Genomic DNA, 19,340 nt, shown 5'->3' with positions numbered 1-19,340 from the left:
CAGGCTCCCCGTTGAACAGAGAGCCCGATGTGGGGCTTGATCCCAGGACCCAGGGATCATGACCTGAGCCAAAGGCAGAAGCTTTAGCCCACTGAGCCACCCAGGCACCCAAAATTATACAAACTTCTTAAATGAAACAGAGTTGAGAAGACAGTAAAGAGCTACCAGACAAAAATGTAAGGATTGCTAGAATCCAGAGAAGTAAGCACAGAACATCTGAGCAGGGCCAGGATTTGCCTCACCTCGGTCCCAGCCCTGTACCTGAACATCAAAGCAGCTGTTACTCTAAGCCAGGCAAACCTGGGCTTTGGTTTTAGTGGCCTCACAGAGCAAGGAAACAGAATGTAATTCTCAAGACCTGTCCAAGGTGAGGAGTCTAATAAGACTTTTTCAGCATTAACCGAGGACCGTAAAGTGCTCTACTCTTAGGATAGAGGCAACCCAGAAGTAAATCCACGCCGTCGTAAGTCCAGGGATCTGCAGAGGCTTGACACTTAGTAGAACAGAGAGTAAAGGAAAAGGAAAAAATACATTCCTGAGAATTGTAGCCACAGGCTAGCCTCCCTGGAGATTTATAGCCTGGGTAATCCCAGGTACCCTGAGCCTAGAACTAGACCTAAGATAATCCTCTACTTGGTACTGCCCCAGGCACCTGACAAAAGAAAATTCATGTTCTCTCCATGGGAAAGCAACTTCATTTTAGGTCTCAATCTGAGTTCACAAGGAGACAAGGCATGAGGTGGGAGATTTGGGGTGGGATTTTGGCAGAGATGTAAGTTCTGCTGCAAATGGCTAGTGATAGTGAAGGAGCACCTATTCCTGGACAACTAGGTCCTGTCACATCCCAATAGCTTATCCTGCAATGCCCACAAAGTTGCTGGTGAAGCTGAGGTGATTGTTATAGCATTCAGAGACTGATTAAGAGGGGAAATTCAAGTCCAACATGAGGAAAACTGACACCACAGAAATGAAAAGCGTCAGCCTACACACAAAAACACACATGTGCTACACCATAATACCTGAGGAAACAGAACAAGTAGAGGAGACAGCTGTAGTCTTTTTTTTTTTTTTTTAAGATTTTTATTTATTTATTTATTTGACAGAGAGAAATCACAAGTAGATGGAGAGGCAGGCAGAGAGAGAGAGAGAGGGAAGCAGGCTCCCTGCCGAGCAGAGAGCCCGATGCAGGACTCAATCCCAGGACCCTGAGATCATGACCTGAGCCGAAGGCAGTGGCTCAACCCACTGAGCCACCCAGGCGCCCCCAGCTGTAGCCTTCAAAACATAAAATGATTCTCATAAGATGTATTTAGAGATGTTATTGTAGCCATAAAAGATGAGCTATTTTGGAAATGAAATGAAATATATGATAGTAAAAATAAAAACCTCAAGGCTGAATACCAACATTGATGGAGCTGAAGAGCAACCCAGAGGCTCAAAAATCAAACGGAGAAATACTCTTATAAGCACAGTGCAAATGGGTAGAGAGATGACACATGAAATAAAGGGTCAAGGACATGGGGGATGCATGCAAAAGTTACAAATTCACATAAGGGGGTCTCCAGAAGGAGAAAATAGAAGAACTGAGAGGAAGAGATAAATAAACTAAATAAAATTCCCCAGATCATGAAAAGACCTTTTTTTAAGAATCTTTAGATTAAGTTCCATTGAGTGCCAAGTGAGAAGATGGAGAAAAAATGTACACTTAGGAAATGATGGTAAAATTTCAGTACTTTGTGGATAATCAGAAAATCCTGAAAGCTTCTAAAGAGAAAAAAATACAGGGGCACCTGGGTGGCTCAGTCAGTTAAGCGTCTTCTGCCTTTGACTCGGGTCATGATCCTAGGGTCCTTAAGATCAAGCCCCACCTCAGACTCTGTACTGAGCAGTGAGTCAACTTCTCCCTCTGCCTCGGTGCTCTCTCATGCTCTCTCATGCTTCCTCATGCTCTCTCATGCTCTCTCTCAAGTAAATAAATAAAATCTTTTTAAAAGAGAAAAAGTACGTTATTTGCAAGGTGAAATGTAGTATGGTGACTTCAAATTCATTAGCAACATTGTGTATAAAAAGATACTGGAGAAATATTTTCTAAGTACTGAGGTGAAATGATTTTGAATCTAGAATTACATAATCTGACAAACCGTTTAAAAGTGTAATGGCAAAATAAGACATTTTCAAACATGAATATATTCAGAAAATTTATCATCCACAAATCCTAACTGAAATATTCACTGGAAAATATGATCCAGCAAAATAAAACAGAGGTTCAAGAGGAACACTAAAAATTAGTGGTAGTCAAAGAAACCTTTAAAACATGATAAATCTACGTAAATGTCTTTTTTAATTTTAAAAAATTTAACAATCAAATTCATTTTTTAAATTCCCTTTCATGAGGGAACTCTCTTATACTGTTGGTGGGAATGCAAACTGGTGCAGCCACTTTGGAAAACAGTATGGAGGTTCCTAAAAATAGAACTACCCTATGATCCAGCAATTGTACTACTAGGTATTTACCCAAAGAACACAAAACTACTGATTAGAAGGTATACATGCACCCCAAGTTTATAGCAGCATTATCAACAATAGCCAAATTATGGAAAGAGCCCAGATGTCCATCAACTGATGAATGGATAAAGAAGATGTGAGATATATATATATATATAGAGAGAGAGAGAGAGAGAGATAGATATACACACACACAATGGAATATTAGCTAAAAAAAAGAATGAAATCCTGGCTTTTGCAATGATGTGGATGGAGCTAGAGAGTATTATGCTAAGCAAAATAAGTCAGAGAGGGACAAACACCATACAATTTCATTTATATGTGGAATTTAAGAAACAAAACAGATGAACATGGGGGAAGAAAAAGAGGCAAACCAGAAAACAGACTCTCAGCTATAGAGAACAAACTGAGGGCTGCTGGAGGGGAGGTGGCAGTGGGGTGGGTTAAATGAGTGGTGGGTAGTAAGGAGGGCACTTGTGATGAGCGCTGGGTATTATATGTAAGCGATGAATAGCTGAATTCTACAGCTAAAATTAATATTACACTGTATGTTAACTAATTTAAATAAAACTTGAAAAAAGAAAAAATCCCTTTCACAGTAGCAACAGAAATTTAAAAATAGCTAGGAATAAATTTATTAAAAATTAAACAAGGCATATATGAGTAATAAAAATGAAAATTTTCTGAAGAGCATTAGACAGAAAACTGAATAAATTAAGGCTATGCACCTCAATGAATCTCAGTATTGTAAATATGCCAGGTAAGCCCAATGTAGTCCCAGTGAAAATATCAACACATTTGTTTTTTTTTTTTTTTTAAGATTTTATTCATTTGTCGAGAGAGAGAGCACACACAAGCAGGCAGAGAAGCAGGCAGAGAGAGAGGAGGAAGCAGGCTCCCTGCAGAGCAAGGAGCCCAATGCAGGGTGATCCCAGGACCCCAGGATCATGACTTGAGCCAAAGGCAGTGGCTCAACCAACTGAGCCACCCAGGCATCCCCACATTTCTTAAATGAATCTGACAACTTATTCTAAAATTCATCTGGAAAGAAATTGTACTAGAATTCCCAAGGTAAGGGTTTTTTTTTTCCTCAAGATTTTATCTATTTATTTATTTATTAGAGAGAGAGAGAAAGGGGAGAAGCAGAGGGGGAGGGGACAAATCCCAACAGCCCCAAGCTGAAATCAAGAGTTGGATGCTTAACTGACTAAGCCACCCATTCACCCCTTCCAAGATAAGTTTTTAAAAGAGGAACCAGGGGGCACCTGGGTGGCTCAGTGGGTTAAGCCTCTGCCTTCGGCTCAGGCCATGATCTCCGGGTCCTGGGATCCAGCCCCGCATCAGGCTCTCTGCTCAGCAGGGAGCCTGCTTCCTCCTCTCTCTGCCTGCCTCTCTGCCTACTTGTGATCTCTGTCTGTCAAATGAATAAATAAAATCTTTAAAAATAATAATAATAATAATTAAAAAAATAAAAGAGGAACCAGAAAGGTGTATGTGGGTGGGTGCTTGTCTATCTGCACAGAGAAGTTCTTGCTCTATCAAGTAGTAAAATATGCAATTTAAAAATCTATAGTAATTAGGGTATTGCCAGAAGAATAGACAAATGCATCAAGAAAATAGAGTTTAAAAATGAAACAATGTACAAATGAGAATTTAATACCTGAAAGGAGGTTTCTAAATGCAGTGGGTAAAAGGAGGACTATAATGAACTAGTGTCAAATTGTCTGTTTATTAGGAAAAGTCAAATTTCACTCCATACCAATCAAAAAAACCAAGTCCAGATGGATTAAAAACATAAACAGTAGAAGGAAAACTATAAAAAATAGGAAAATATGTATTCAAGTGATTGGTAAGACCTTGAACAAGACACACATGCACATACACACACACACACATATACACACAAAGGTTATAAGTGAAGAGAAGATAGTTTTGACTACATTTGATTTTAAAACAACTCTGCTTCAAAGGATACCATAACCAGTTAAAAAGCTAATAACAGACTGAAAAATGTATCTATATATAAACACCAATCCAATAATATCCAGAATTTATTTTAAAGCTCCTAAAGATCTTTTCTTAAAAGCCTAATAGAAATATGGGAAAATATAGAACAGCTCCTTCCTTGAAGAGGAAAATACAAATGCCCCTCAAAGTGACCTTGCCAGTAATCAAAATTAACAGTGGAATGTCCTTTGTCCTGTGGTGCCTGTGTGTCTCAGTTGGGGAAACGTCTGCCTTCAGGTTGGGTCATGATCTCAGGGTCCTGGGATCAGCCCCTCATGAATCTCCCACCTCAGAGGGGAGTCTGCTTCTCCTGCTCCCTTTCCCCTTTCCCCCGACTCATACATGCTCTCTTGTGCACTCTCTCTCTCAGATAAATAAATGAAACCTAAAAAAAGAAAGAAAGAAATACTAGTTTATCCTAATACATTTGCAAAAATTGAAAAGTTGGTTAGGGTGAGGAATGATTCATACTCTAATAAACCGTGTGTGGAAGTATAAATCAGTGGCTTTTCTGGGAATTTGCTATTTATTAAAATTTATATTGGGCATACTACTTCTCAGGTGACCAAATCTATTTCTCATTGTTTACTCTGGCAAACCCATATATATGTTTCACAGGAAACATGTCAAGATTATCCATTACAGTATTATTTGTAATAGCAAAGTAATTGAAAATGTTATAAATGTCTATCCATTAAATGATTAAATGTAACACCATTGTAGGGATGACTCCCTTCCAACCCTAAAATTCTGGATTTTATCTTATAGCATGTCAGAACTCCTCAAGATCATACAGATTAACAAAGAATTCCTACACATAAACTAATGCCTTATCTTCACATTCAATAAATGTTGGACCTCACGCATTTGGAGTATCAAAGCTACTATAACACATACATAATATCCTACAAATATATTTTCATACTTCTATGAAAATATAACAAAATACATAACTAAGGGATTTTCAATATGGTTATTTCCTTGGGTTGATTAACTTAGTAGTACCAAGTAAAATATCTGAACTTTTTCAGTTTTAATTCTCACCACATTAATTATTTAAGGAGTACTTTTAATCACCTCAAGTTATATTGTTGTAATTTCGGGTAATGCTATATAATGCCAAAGACATTTAGATCACTAGAGAAAACAAGACATGGTAAGCATAAATGCCTTGACCAAGATCAATTAGTATATCCACTTACAAAGAGAATTAATACTAGAATTAAAGACTTCTGAATCCTATTTTCTTGCTCCACTGATAATTCATGTTTCTTTACCTTTCAGAGAGACACTGATAATGAAAAGATATGAGAGCTAAAAGCTGCAAGAGTTCTAAACCTGCTTTGAAACTCGTTCTTATAATACTCAAATCATTTATATCAGGTTCCCAAAGCAATTGATCAGTTACTTCTCTGGATTCAATCAATCAAATACATAAGCATTACAAACATGAAGTTAAAAGCACCTTCAACTTAGTCTGCCTATTCCCAAATTTGTAAATTTGTAATGGTGGAGCAGAATGGATGAGAAATTCATTAGTGCAGCTAGGAAAAAAAAAAAAAAAAGAATAATAATGTTACACTCAAGTGTCATCTTTGTTTATGAACAACAGAACCTTATATAAAGATGTAAAAATAATATAACTTCATGAATAGAACCACTTAATTCAGACTTTTTGCAATGATGAAGCATAGCAATAATGAAGGTTTTTTTAAAGATGAAAACCCTTATTTTGTTTTTAAAAAATTGTCTTTGTGGGGGCGCCTGGGTGTCTCAGTGGCTTAAAGCCTCTGCTTTCGGCTCAGGTCATGATCTCAGAGTCCTGGGATCGAGCTCCACATCGGGCTCTCTGCTTGGCAGGGAGCCTGCTTCCTCCTCTCTCTCTGCCTGCCTCTCTGCCTACTTGTGATCTCTCGCTGTCAAATAAATAAATAAAAACCTTTTAAAAAAATTGTCTTTTTGGCTATATAATTAAATTTGACAATTCCAAACCTGAGATTCTCTTTAGACTAAGTTTTCAGTAGTAACTTAAAAAGCAGTTTGGTTGAGTTTTAGATCCAAAAGCAGAATTATATGCTGTGTTATAATAAAAGTATTTATTTGACCATCAGTTTTAATTAAGACACTATGCAGGGAGCTATGAGTGAAGTTAAAAAACAGGGAAGTGGTCTCTGCAATTGGAGATCTTACAGTCCATAGAGTAAAATTTAATATATGATTGAGGTGCTAACCTGAATGACACAGAGCACAAGTCCTGAAGAAGTTCCAAAAAGGGAGAGATTACTTACGGCTGAAATATCTAGGGAAACCTGTAGGTAGGGAGGCAAATTTATTTAGTCATTTTAACAAGTATGTTTTACAAATCTATTATGGGACAAGAACAATGCTGGCACCAGGCCCCAGTGTTGAAACATGACAAACATGTGCTGAAAAACTGAATAAAATTTGGATATTAAGGAAAGAAAGAGAAAACATTCCAATTTAGAAGTACACAGATAAAGGACATGGATGTAAGAATGAGTGGAGCATATGGGGTGGCAGGATACCACCACTTGAATAAGAACCAAGTATAAGAAAAAATAAATTGGTTTTAAAAAGTAGGGTCAGATCATTGAGAACCTTACATTTCTAGGCAGAGGAAACTAAAAGAAGAATTACTAAATGCCTCGTCACGTCAGTCATTTTTAAAGCCACGATCTCAGTCAGTTAATTGGCTGCCTCCAGCTCAGGTCATGGTCCAAGGGTTCTGGGATGGAGGCCCACGTCGGGCTCCCTGCTCAGTAGAGAGCCTGCTTTTCCCTCTCCCTCAGCCTGCTGCTCTGCCTACTTGTGTTCTCTATCTCTCTGTCAAATAAATAAATAAATAAATAAATCTTAAAAAAAAAAACCAAATGTATTTATTGGTCTAGTAAGTTATTGCAATATGCTTTTTTCATTAGTGCAGTTCTTTTATTTTAAATGGCAATTTCCTTTTTATCTTTGGAGACTTTGATAATGTCCAAAATGGTCTAATTATATAGAGGTAATGACTGTAAATTATTCTCCTTTTTTTTAGATTTTATTTATTTGAGAATGAGGGTTTAAGTGAGAGAGAGAAAGGAAGTGAGAGAAAAAGCACACACTGGGGGAAGAGCAAAAGCAGACTCCCCCCAGAATCTATGGGATTATTAGCCCTATTTTAAAAATTCCAGTCTGCTTTAGATTTAGTAAGAGTAACCAGGGAAAGGATTTTGAAGGGAAGGTGGTAGGTACAGCAGTTATCAGAATAAGAAAAAGCCAAAGAGCAGGTAAAATTCAGTAGGAGATTTTTCTTCCATGGTTTACACCATATAGTTTCTTAATTTTATTTCAATAAGGAAAGTGCTTTTCTCACAGATGCTATTACCAATTGCTGTTAAAAGGTTTTTGGAGAAAAGAAGGGAACTGACATTTATTATTTAGCTGCCATGTGTTTAACAAACATCAAAAACTACACTTTAATTCTGTTCTGTCTTCACATCCACTCCAAGAGATAGGTACAGTATTGCTATTCCCATTTTCTAAGAAACTGAGGTTCAGAGAAGTTAAATAACTTATCCAAGGTCACATGGCTAAGTAAGGAGACATGAAGTGTTATTTCTGAATACCAGACTTAATGATGTCCAAACTAAGTATCTCACAAGCCAAATAATAAATGTCCTAAAATCATAGTTGTTTTTTATTGGAAATTTTGATAGATGACTTCTAGTCCACTCAATAGAAACTGTTAAAATTAAAGAAAATAAAAAAGAAAACTTTCAAATAGTAATTAGCAACTAGTGAAACAGATTATTGGTATTTGAAAAATACTTATAAATGTGGAGTTAAACCTGACCGAAGAGAAAACTGGAAGTCAACATAGGGAATTTGTGTTTGTACAGTAAGCAACAGGGACTTAACAGGTTTTTAAGTAGATGTGTGCCTTGCTGGAAACAGTACTCAGGGAAAATTATTCTGAGGGTAGATGTAAATTAGATTAAAATTAGAGCAATCATGATTAAATCTGTTAGGAGGCTGTTGTAAGAATGTAGGCATGAAATGATGAGGGTCTGATTTATGCAGTTTTGCACAGGAAACTAAAAACTCACCCCTACAGAAATCCCTTTGGCAAAATTTTCTCTGGAACCCTGTAGGCGCAAACTCACTCTTTTTACTCCTACATCTCCCCCGTTGTGTGCCCACTTCTGGTGACTTAGATTCATCTACACACTTCTATCCCCAGTCTGACCTGCTCCCATGATTTTAGTCCCAGTTTTTGGAACCAACATTGTTGCCAGATTTGTCTCTTACCGTGTGTCTCACCTCTGCCAACCTGGCTTCCTTCTGTGGATCCCCCTATGACTTGTATTACTCTGATTTCCAGTCATTACTGTTTCATTCTCAGAGCTTTACTTAAGTGGCTGCCTGTTCAGGAATGAGTACATTATCCTTTTATAGTTCCTGACCTCTTGCACTCACCATCTGTCCCCTCCAAAGTTGATAGGTTGATAGGGTTGATAACCCAGCTCAACCCTTAGACCATGCTGGAGAGAAGAGGTGAGGACTGAGCACCGAGAAATACACAATCATTAGTGATTATAAAACCAAAGAAGAACTCTAAAATAGAGGTTTGAAAGAAAGAAGGATATCCAGGATAGTGTAAAGTCAGAGAAGCCAATGTACTGTGCACAGTCTGAAAGAAAGTTCAGAAAGGAACCAATAGTTAGTATTTTTTATACCATTACTACATGCAATGAAGAATGAAGTACCATTTTAGAGAACTAGCATGGGAGAATCAATAAAATACTTCTGTTTAGTTCCATTTGTAAATGTTGTTTGAACAAACAAGCAAACACTTAGTTTGCCTATAACTCCCCAGGCAGATTCCCTCATAAAATACAGAGTAGTTTTTTGTGTGTGTTTGGGGAAGTGCTGCTTTGTTTGTTTGTTTGTTTCCGGAATCTTAGTCACATTAATCAGTGTCCCAATGTTTAGTCAAAGGAAGATGAACCATGTCTTGGAAAGAAAGGACATGAAGTGTAAAGCCAGGAGTTAATGTATATCAAGACTTTCATGAGAAGGATGATCTGAAAAGAATTGTCATCAAGACAAATATTCTGGGATATTATTTTCCTCGAATCCTCCTCTCAGTGCTATGAGTATATTATATGTTATTTATTTTGGCATAATTTACTGGCCTTTTGTAGCTTCTGAGAACTGAGAGTTCTATCCAAGGAGTCCTAGTTGTCTGAAGAAGCAGACAGGTTTTCAGACAGCAACTGCTGCATAATAACCCAAAACTTAGTGGTTTGAAACAGCAATCTCATAATTCTCTGTGGTTTGACTGGGTGATTTTTCTGAGGTCTCACCAGGGCTCGCTCATGAAGGTTTACTCAGCTGGTGGTCAGTTGAGACAGCCGGGCCTCTCTTCTCTCCACTATTACCTGTGGCTTCTTAAGGGCATGGTGGTCTCAGGGCATTGTTCCAAGAGGGTAAAAGAAACTGAAAGGATTAAAGACTAGCCTTGGAAGTTGAACAATGTCATCTGCCACATTTCTGTTAGCCGAAGAACGTTACAGGGGCAGCCCATTGAAAGAGCAGGGAAAATAGTCTCCATCTCTTGATGAGAGAATTAGGCAGAGTCACACTGTAAAGGGGTATGAACATAGTAGTTGTGACTTATGGGGGCCATTCTTATTACAGTGTACTGCAGTCTACTCTCAGGCCCCAATGATTCATGTGGGACTCTCAGGTCCCACATGATTCTCCCCCTTCTAATATTGCCCAAGACTCATGCAATCATAACATTAGGCTCAGAATCTATAATCTCATAATCTGTATCAGGTCAAGATGTCAGTGATGCTCCTTGAATTATTCTTAGTTTCAGACTCCTATGAAATAAAAGGACAAGTTATCTTCCATGCCCTCATATACCCAATGTGTATGAGAGAAGTAGAAAACCACACTACACTAGACACTGCTGTCTGAAAAATGGGAATGAGGCATGTATAACAATCACAGGTCCATGGCAATTTGGAAATCCAGCCAGGTGCATGTTGGCAGATTTCTCTGCTCCAGGGGTAGGCAATGTTCCTTGGCGAGGGCCCTGTCCTACTCTCTTGGAGTAGTTATTTCCCTAACCTTTTATTTTCCTTGGCTCTTACACCCTCTGAACTCCTGGCTCTGACCTCTGATAATCAGTACACAAATAGAGGGACAATGTTCTTCAGTTGATATTTAAAAACCTACTAGAAAGCCTTGTGCAAGATACTGTGGGTAGCAGAATGTGTTCCGCAGTAGCCAATCAAAACTTCATTTTCTTTAGGTGAAAACCTAAAAGCCTGAAGTTTAGAAAAAACATATATTGTTGTTGTGCATCTTCTGTGGGAAATAATGACCAACTACCTTTATATTCTTTTTATGTTTTAAGCTATTAAATAGTTTGTTCCTCTAGTTAGATTCTTATACGTCCTCCCTTTACACTAATTCTTTTATCTACAGTTTTATCTACACTTATCCTACCTTGGATAATTGCTCTTAGCCTTGTAATTTTCATGTTAATATCTGGCCACCGACAGCTTGATTTTCTGGTCCAGTGTATAATACAAACATTATTCCACTTAATATCCATAATTTTCTCCTCTTGCTCTAATACACATGACACTTTGTACTTTTTGTTCTGCGTCTGTATTTTCTGTGCATACTAACTCTAATTTTATCCTGTGCACTTTGGGGAGTATAACAATGGGGATATATCAAATCACATTGCTTTTTTCCACTTTTTCTAGTTGTGATAATGGAGATTAAAAATTACTAGACATTTACTGTAGCTATAATATTAGTCACATTGTCTGATTTCTAATACACAAATATAATTAGGCTAAGTAATTTGTTTGAGGAAAATGAGAGAGAGAGAAGTCATATTATAGACAAAGCATTAATAAATTCTGACTAAGTCTCTAATAATGCTTTTCACCATGGTCCTTTTAAAATGCTAATTTACATATATTATTATCTTGAAGGCATCTTAAATCCTTTAAGGAAGTAAGACTTCTTTATAATAATCGTATATATAGCCAACATTTATTAAACATAGATATGTGTTAAGTACTGTACTAAATACATAGATTATCTTATTAGATTAACAACAAATTAGTGAAATAGATACAAAAATCAAGACTAGCATGCAGACCTGTTTAACTCAAAGGGCACATGGTGGACCATTACACTATATTGATTGAAAATGAGTATGACAAATAATAATGTTCTTATTCTGGCATAATTTATTTTATATTCTGAACCTGAAAAGAGCAATCCTAATGTATATAATCTTATGAAATATGTATAATCTTTAAAATTTTTTCATATGCTTTATATTAATGCATTCATTTCAAGTTTGCCAGTTGTTTCCCTAGTTTGAGAGAAGACTAAATATCGAACAACCTGGAATCAGTTTCTATAAGGTCTGGCTTACAAAGCAAACAGAAAAGACATAGAATTGTGAAGCCAAATACTAAAGTTCATCAGTGAGAAAAAGAATAAAACATATCAAATTAATAAATATAATATCAATGATTACATTAGAGCATTCATAACCACAACTTAAAAGTATAAGCTCACAACTTTTAGAAATACAAAATTTTGACTAACCATATTTGTCTTGAGTCAAATTCTTCAGTCTATAAAATAAACATATCAGATATTATACATGTTTTACTTTAGTAAATATGTAGGGTCATTTTTACAGTGCATCAAATCATTTTTTAGTAATTGAAAATTTATTAGTCCTACTAATGTAGTACACATGCCATGATGTGACACCGTTATACCAGGTTTTCAGAGACTTATTATTCTGAATATGTAAGTCTTTGTAAAAAATGAAATATACTGGGTGCCTGGGTGGCTCAGTGGGTTAAAGCCTCTGCCTTCTGATCGGGTCATAATCTCAGGGTCCTGGGATCCAGCCCTGCATCAGGCTCTCTGCTCAGCAGGGAGACTGCTATCCCCTCTCTCTCTGCTGCCTCTCTGCCTACTTGTGATCTTTGTCTGTCAAATAAATAAAGAAAATCTTTTTAAAAAAATGAAATATACCTTCCAATTTCCCCCAACTCCCCTTGTTTTCTTTACAAAAAGATTTGTTTAAAAATGCTTATGAAAATTTTCTCATATTTCAAAATCTGATGTAATCATACTAGTCTACATTTCTCAGATATTTATATCATTCAACTATATTAATTTTTAATATCTCTCTGACACATGAATCCATGTATAAATATATAAAAGATTATATTTCTTTTTCTGTGTTTTAATATTCTTTATTAATAAATGACATTTATTTACATGGGTACATTTTAATTCATTTGTAGCTAAGAAAGTTTTCTGCTGTTGTAATTAGTCTATTATTTGTAGAACTCTTTCATATTAAATGAATTTCAGGATGCTTGATTAAAGTATTTAGATTGGGGCGTCTGGGTGGCTCAGTGGTTAAAGCCTCTGCCTTCGGCTCAGGTCATGGTCTCAGCGTCCTGGGATTGAGCCCCACACCTGGCTCTCTGCTCAGCAGGGAGCCTGCTTCCCTCTCTCTCTCTCTGCCTGCCTCTCTGTCTACTTGTGATCTCTTTCTGTCAGATAAATAAATAAAATCTTTTTTAAAAAATAAATAAATAAAGTATTTAGATTTTCTCTGGTGTCAAGTTACATCGGAAAAATTATCCATGAAGGAATTATTTTGTACAACATCACCGGTAACTTTAAATTTAAATTATTTTCTACTATTATTCCTAAGAGTTCTAATAGTTGTCTAGAAATAGTTATCTAGTTATCTAATAGTTCTCTAAATAGTTATGAGTTCTAATAGTTATTTATTAACTATAAATAATATAGTTACTTTATTTATCTAATAAATAAAACTATTACTTACTAAATAGTTTTTTAGTAAGAATGATTTAGTGAAATATTAAAAAGAAAATACCTTCAATTTTATAAAAATTTTTATGTATTGCAGATATTGAAGCAGAAAAGCATAGTAAAAAGCAAAAGGAAAGAAATGTCACCACACAGGTAAATATTTTGCTAAACCATTATATTTTTCTACTATAAAATTTAGGCTACAGTCATTAGTGTTGACAATCACCACCAAGAGCAACAATGAAAACTCCAAAAAACAAGGAAAAGGTAACCCAGCTCTCAGCAATGAGCTGTTTCACCAGAGTTCCAAGAGTGCTCAGTTCCACTCTCTGTTTCACCTAGACAGACACATTCTTCTTGTTTTTGAGATAAATACCCTATTCCAGTAGATAGATGTTTTTCACACATTTTGGTACCTTGATTTATGTCATTATATTCATAATTTATATTCACAATCATGTCTTCCAGTTAGGTAATACTTTAGTCTTTGTGAAATCCCTTTGCATCATTTTATTCCTCCCAACATTTCTGTAAAGGATGTCAACTGGTTATTTTAATGGCTAGTTATTATCCCCAATTTACAAATTAGAATAACTAAGCCCATTCAGATTTAAAAGATCTTTGTATTACAAATTTCATTCATTCAACACAACGCTTACCATGTACCAAATACAGTTACTGGAATTTGGAATTTATAAAAGGTTCTGATTTTTTTTTAAGCCTTGTGACGTCTCTGATATTGCTTAAATTTGATTTCGTGAGCTTGTGAAGGGTAAGAAAGTATCTTTGTTGTTGTGTGCTAAGGCTAGCAGTGTTTCAAATTGTAGAGCTTCTACTGGTCTTTCAGTTCCCTCAGTCATCTGATGGCAGACTTAACTGTGATGGCAGAAGTGGTGGTATAGCTCCAGGTATCACCAGCTACCATTTTCCTGCAGGAACAACAGTCAGTGCCAGATCCCCATATCTCATCTGTTCATCTTGATTTTGTCAAAGAAGGAGCAAATGTACTTGGTGTGCTGGCTTATTTCAGTGTTCTTCACCATTCTTCTGAGGGAGGCCACCATAACAGGTCTCGTATTTTCCGATAATTTCAGCATTCTTGGTGCATTTAGCCATGTTGCACAAACTAGCTCCAAGCCCAGAGAAGCAAGAAAGTATCTTTCAATCTTTTCTAATGCAGTGCTTTCATGCTGTATGTACAGTAAGGCCAAGACTTTGGTTATAAAATGGTGGTTTCTCCATCCCCTGAACCCTTACTTTCTTTCTAATCACCTCTCGTAGAGTCGTGCTTCTCCAAATATTACCTTTACCTTCTCTGTGATTGAAATCTAGGTTTCTTCTGAGAACTTCTCCTGAAGCCTTCTCAAGCATTTTCTCCCACAACACAATTATGTTCATCCTAGTTGGGATGGTGGATATCCTTCCCTTCCTTATCGCTACATTTTCATTGGGAGAATAACAGGAGATGAGGACAGAAACGTAGCTTGTGGTCTTTCTCTCCAGTTTTCAGAAATTTCGGTGTCCATGAATTCTAGCTTTTCAGTCCCATTGTTTAGATTTGTTTGCTCTAAAAACTGCACCATCTGTCTGCACCCATGGTCATAATCTGGACTATGTCTTTTCCAAACTAAAAGTTTAAGCTCCAAGTCTCTGAAGACCATCTGGTACTTTCCAAGTTACTCCATCAATGCTTCAGTCCCACCAGGACCTCAAATCCATGCCCTCCTTTCATTGTTCATCATTCCATTCACATCATTTCCCTTCTTACTTGCCTTAGAGTTGATGGCTACACTATTGGAACACAGTTCCTTTTTCAAAACCTTGGGAACAAATGTGTTTCAGAATCCAGGAGGTCTTTTTGTTTGTTTAATTGTGGTAAAGTATACATAAAATAACTTTTATTTTAAGTGTATAGTTCATTAGTGTCAGTACATCCACGTTGTTGTACAACCAATCTCTGGAACTCTTTCTTATTGAAAAACTGAAACTCTGCACCCACGAAACAATTCTCCACTGCTCCTTTCCTCCCAGGCCCCAGCAACCACCATTATAGTTTCTGTTCTATGATTTGATTACTCTTAGTATCTCATAAAAGTAGAGTCATGCAGTATTTGTCTTTTTTTTTTTCAGAATTTCCTTCCTTTTTAAGGCTAAATAATTTTCCATTGTATATATATGCCACATTTTGTTTACACATTTAACCATTGATGGACACGGGTTGCTTACAACTTTTGGCTATTGTGAATAATTCTGAACATGGGTGTACAACTATCTTGATATCCTGCTTTCAATTCTTTTGGGTATAAGTACACAAGAGTCTAATTTCTCCACATTGTTACCAACACTTGTGATTTTCTATGTTTCTGGGTTGGTAGGTTTTTTTATAGTAACCATCCTAGTGGGTGTGAGGTGGTATCTCAAATCAAAATCATTTTGATTTGCACTCCCCTATTTAGTGATGTTGAACATCTTTTCATGTGCTTGTTTGTTATTTATATCTTCTTTGGGAAATGTCTCCTAAGTCCTCTGCTCATTTATTTTTATTTATTTTTTTTAGAGAGGGATATATATAGAGAGAGCATGTGTACATGGGTGCACAGAGGTGAGGAGGGGCAGAGGGAGAGAGAGAATCTTAAGCAGGATCCATGCCCAGCACAGAGCCCTTCACAGGACTCTTTACAAGCCTGAGATCATGACCTGAGCCAAAATCAAGAGCCACCCAGGTACCCCTTTAAATAGAATAATTTGGCTTTTATTGTTGAATTGTAAGAGTTCTGCATATATTCTAGATATTGACCCCTTATCAGATATATAAATTGCCAATATTTTCTCCCTTCCATGTGTTGCCTTTTCATGCTCCTGATAGTGCCCTTTGATACACAGAAGCTTTAAATTTTGATGTAGCCCAGTTTTTTTTTACTTTTTGGCCAATGTTTTTGGTATCATATCCAGGAAATCATCACCAAATCCAATATCAAAAAGTGTTTCTCAATGTTCTCTTCTAGGAGTTTTTATAGTTTCAGGTGTTATATTTAGGTCTTTAACCCATTTTGAGTTAACTTTTATATATAGTATATTTCATTATTTTGTAGGTGAATATCCAATTTTCCCAGCCGAATTTGTTCAAAGACTGTCCTTTCCCCCCATTGAATGGTCTTGGCACTCTTCTTGAAGATCATTTGACCATGTATGAAGGTTTACTGCCTAGCTCTCTGTTCTATTTCATGTCTGTCTTTATTCTATTACTACGCTGTCTTAATTTCTGTAGCTTTATTAAAAAATTTTGATATTAGGAAATGTGAGACCTACAACATTGTTTTTATCTTTCAAGATTGTTTTGGCTAGTCAGAGTCCCTCGGATTCTGGATGAATTTTGAGGAATTCTTCTATTTCTGAAAAAAAATGCCACTGGGATTTTGATAGGGATTGCATTGAATCTGTAATCACTTTGAGTACTACTATTAACATTTTATCAATATTGAATCATCCACTTCATGAACACTTGATATCTTTCTATTTGTTTTTATCTTCTTTAATTTATCTTAGCAAACTTATATAGTTTTCAATGTATGTCTTTTGCCTCCTTGGTAGGTTTATTTCTAAGCACTTAATTTTTTAAAAATTTTTAAAAAGATTTTATTTATTTGAGAGAGAGAGACAGAGAAAGTGAAAACACAAGTGGGGTGAGGGACAGAGGGAGAAGCAGACTCCCTGCTAAGCAGGGGGCCCAGTGCAATCTCAGTCCTGGGACTCCAGGATCATGACCTGAGCCAAAGACAGATGTTTAACTGACTAAGCCACCCAGGTACCCCCTAAGTACTTTATTTTTTTAATGCTGTTTTGAATGGAATTGCTTCCTTAATTTTCTTTTAAGATTATTCATTGTTAGTATATACAAATGCAACTGACCTTTGTGTGTTGATATTCTATCTTGCAACTTTGCTAAATTTATTACTTCTAATACTTTTGTGTGGAATCTATAGAATTTTCTACATGTAAGATCATGTCATCTGTGAGCAGAGATAATTTTACTTCTTCTTTCCAATTGAGATACCTTTTATTTCTTTTTTTGCCATTTGCTCTGGCTAGGACTTCCATTACTGTGTTGAATCGCAGTGATGGAGTGGCATCTTGCCTTGGTCCTTATATTAGAGGCAAAGCTTCCAGTCTTTCACTGTTAATAATGTGGTTAACTGTGGGTTTTTTATATATGGTTTTTGCTATGTTGAAGTAGTTTCTACCTGTTCCTAGTTTGTGAGTGATTTGATCATGAAATGTATTGAATTTTGTCAAATACTTTTTCTACATTAATTGAGATGATTGTGTGGGGGGGTTTTCCCTCTTCAGTCTGTTAATGTGGTTATTACATTGTTCAATTTTTGTTATGTTGAAACATCCTTGCATTCCAGGAATAATTCCTACTTGATCATATTGTATAATCCTTTAATGTACTCTTGAATTCTATTTGCTAGTATTTTGTTAAAGATTTTTTCATCAATATTCATCAGGAATATTGGTCTGTAGTTTTAGTGTCCTTATCTTGCTTTGGTATTGGGGTAATACTGACCCCATAGAATGAATTGGGAAGTGTCTTCTCCTCTTCAGTTTATTAGAAGAGTTTGAGGCAGAATTTGGGTAGCTTTTTTTAATTTTGGAAATACACTACTACACACACAGACATACGTGTCATATAGGATGCCTCCTATAATATACACACACAGAACTACATATCATATATTATAGAATACCTCTAGCTGAGACTGGGGGAAATACATTGTTTTCAAGCATATTATTTTTTATGCAACAAGCATATAAATATCCACATTAAATGGGATAAATAAAGAACATAAATAACTTCACATCAGATCCAGACAGGTTTTCCTACAAATTGAATCTGAGCACCAAACTATTGAAAAAGCTTTATGTTTTCAGATTTTGTGGATTTGGGAACCTCAGATAAGGGTTTGAGTGTCATGTAAAATCACTGCTTCATATAGACCTTCCATTTAGTTACTCCTCTTGCACTCCATCCAATTAAGTGGTGAAACCTCAACCCTGACTTAATATAGTTTTCTACCATTCAATCCCTGTACCTATCTAAAATGTGGCTGGAAATAAACACAACCAGTCTCATTTTAATTTCACAAGCCTCAAGTAGGCGTTCAGTGTTTCTCTCCAAACCTGAACATATCCCTAGTCAAATTTATTGCCCCCAACTCTGAGGTTTCTATTTCATATTTCATATTTTCTCCTGTTTTCCTAAATCCAACATATCTATCCCTCACTCTTAGATGATAACTTTGCTATTTTTCTTTTACTCATTAAAAAAATAGAGTCTAAAGACTGACTTTACATCATCTCATACACTCTGTCAATCTCCCAACATCTATAATCACATACGCTGTCTCAACTCAAGACACAAATTGCCTAAATGTGGCTTAGACATCTCTACTAGCATATCTAAAAGGCATTTGACACTGGACATGTTAACTACTGACCTCTTGATTTTCTTCACTCACAAACCTGTTCTTCCCTCATGTCTCTCATACCACCAAATGGCTCCTTCATCCACCAGATGCTAAAAGTCACTCTCCACTTCTTTCATACCCAACACATCAAATATCGTGGTCTTTAAAATATATCCTGAATCGAGTCACTTAACTCTACCACCAGCTGCCAATGTCACCCATTGAGACTCCGTGGTAGTAGTCAACTCCCTAGTTCTGACTACATTCTTTTTTTTTTTAATTTTATTTATTTATTTGACAGAGAGAGAGAGAGATCACAAGTAGGCAGAGAGGCAGGCAAAGAGAGAGGGGGGAAGCAGGCTCCCTGCTGAGCAGAGAGCCCCATGCGGGGCTTGATCCCAGGACCCTGAGATCATGACCCGAGCCGAAGGCAGAGGCTTAACCCACTGAGCCACC

General features: G+C 36.5%; 1 protein-coding gene across 3 annotated transcripts in view; it reads left to right on the top strand.

Moving 5' to 3' along the window:
- The window catches only part of SEL1L2 (SEL1L2 adaptor subunit of ERAD E3 ligase), a 113,436-nt gene that overhangs the window by 7,771 nt on the left and 86,325 nt on the right, over positions 1-19,340 (top strand). For all 3 annotated transcript variants that reach the window (XM_032351441.1, XM_032351439.1, XM_032351438.1), the window contains exon 2: positions 13,514-13,569. In XM_032351441.1, coding sequence (XP_032207332.1) covers positions 13,514-13,569 — 56 coding nt within the window. The remainder of the gene's footprint in view (positions 1-13,513; positions 13,570-19,340) is intronic.

Source organism: Mustela erminea, chromosome 7, assembly GCF_009829155.1.
Source record: "Mustela erminea isolate mMusErm1 chromosome 7, mMusErm1.Pri, whole genome shotgun sequence".
Classification (NCBI taxonomy): Eukaryota; Metazoa; Chordata; class Mammalia; order Carnivora; family Mustelidae; genus Mustela; species Mustela erminea.
Note: the sequence above shows the minus strand (reverse complement) of the source record. Positions and strands in the feature narration are given on the sequence as shown.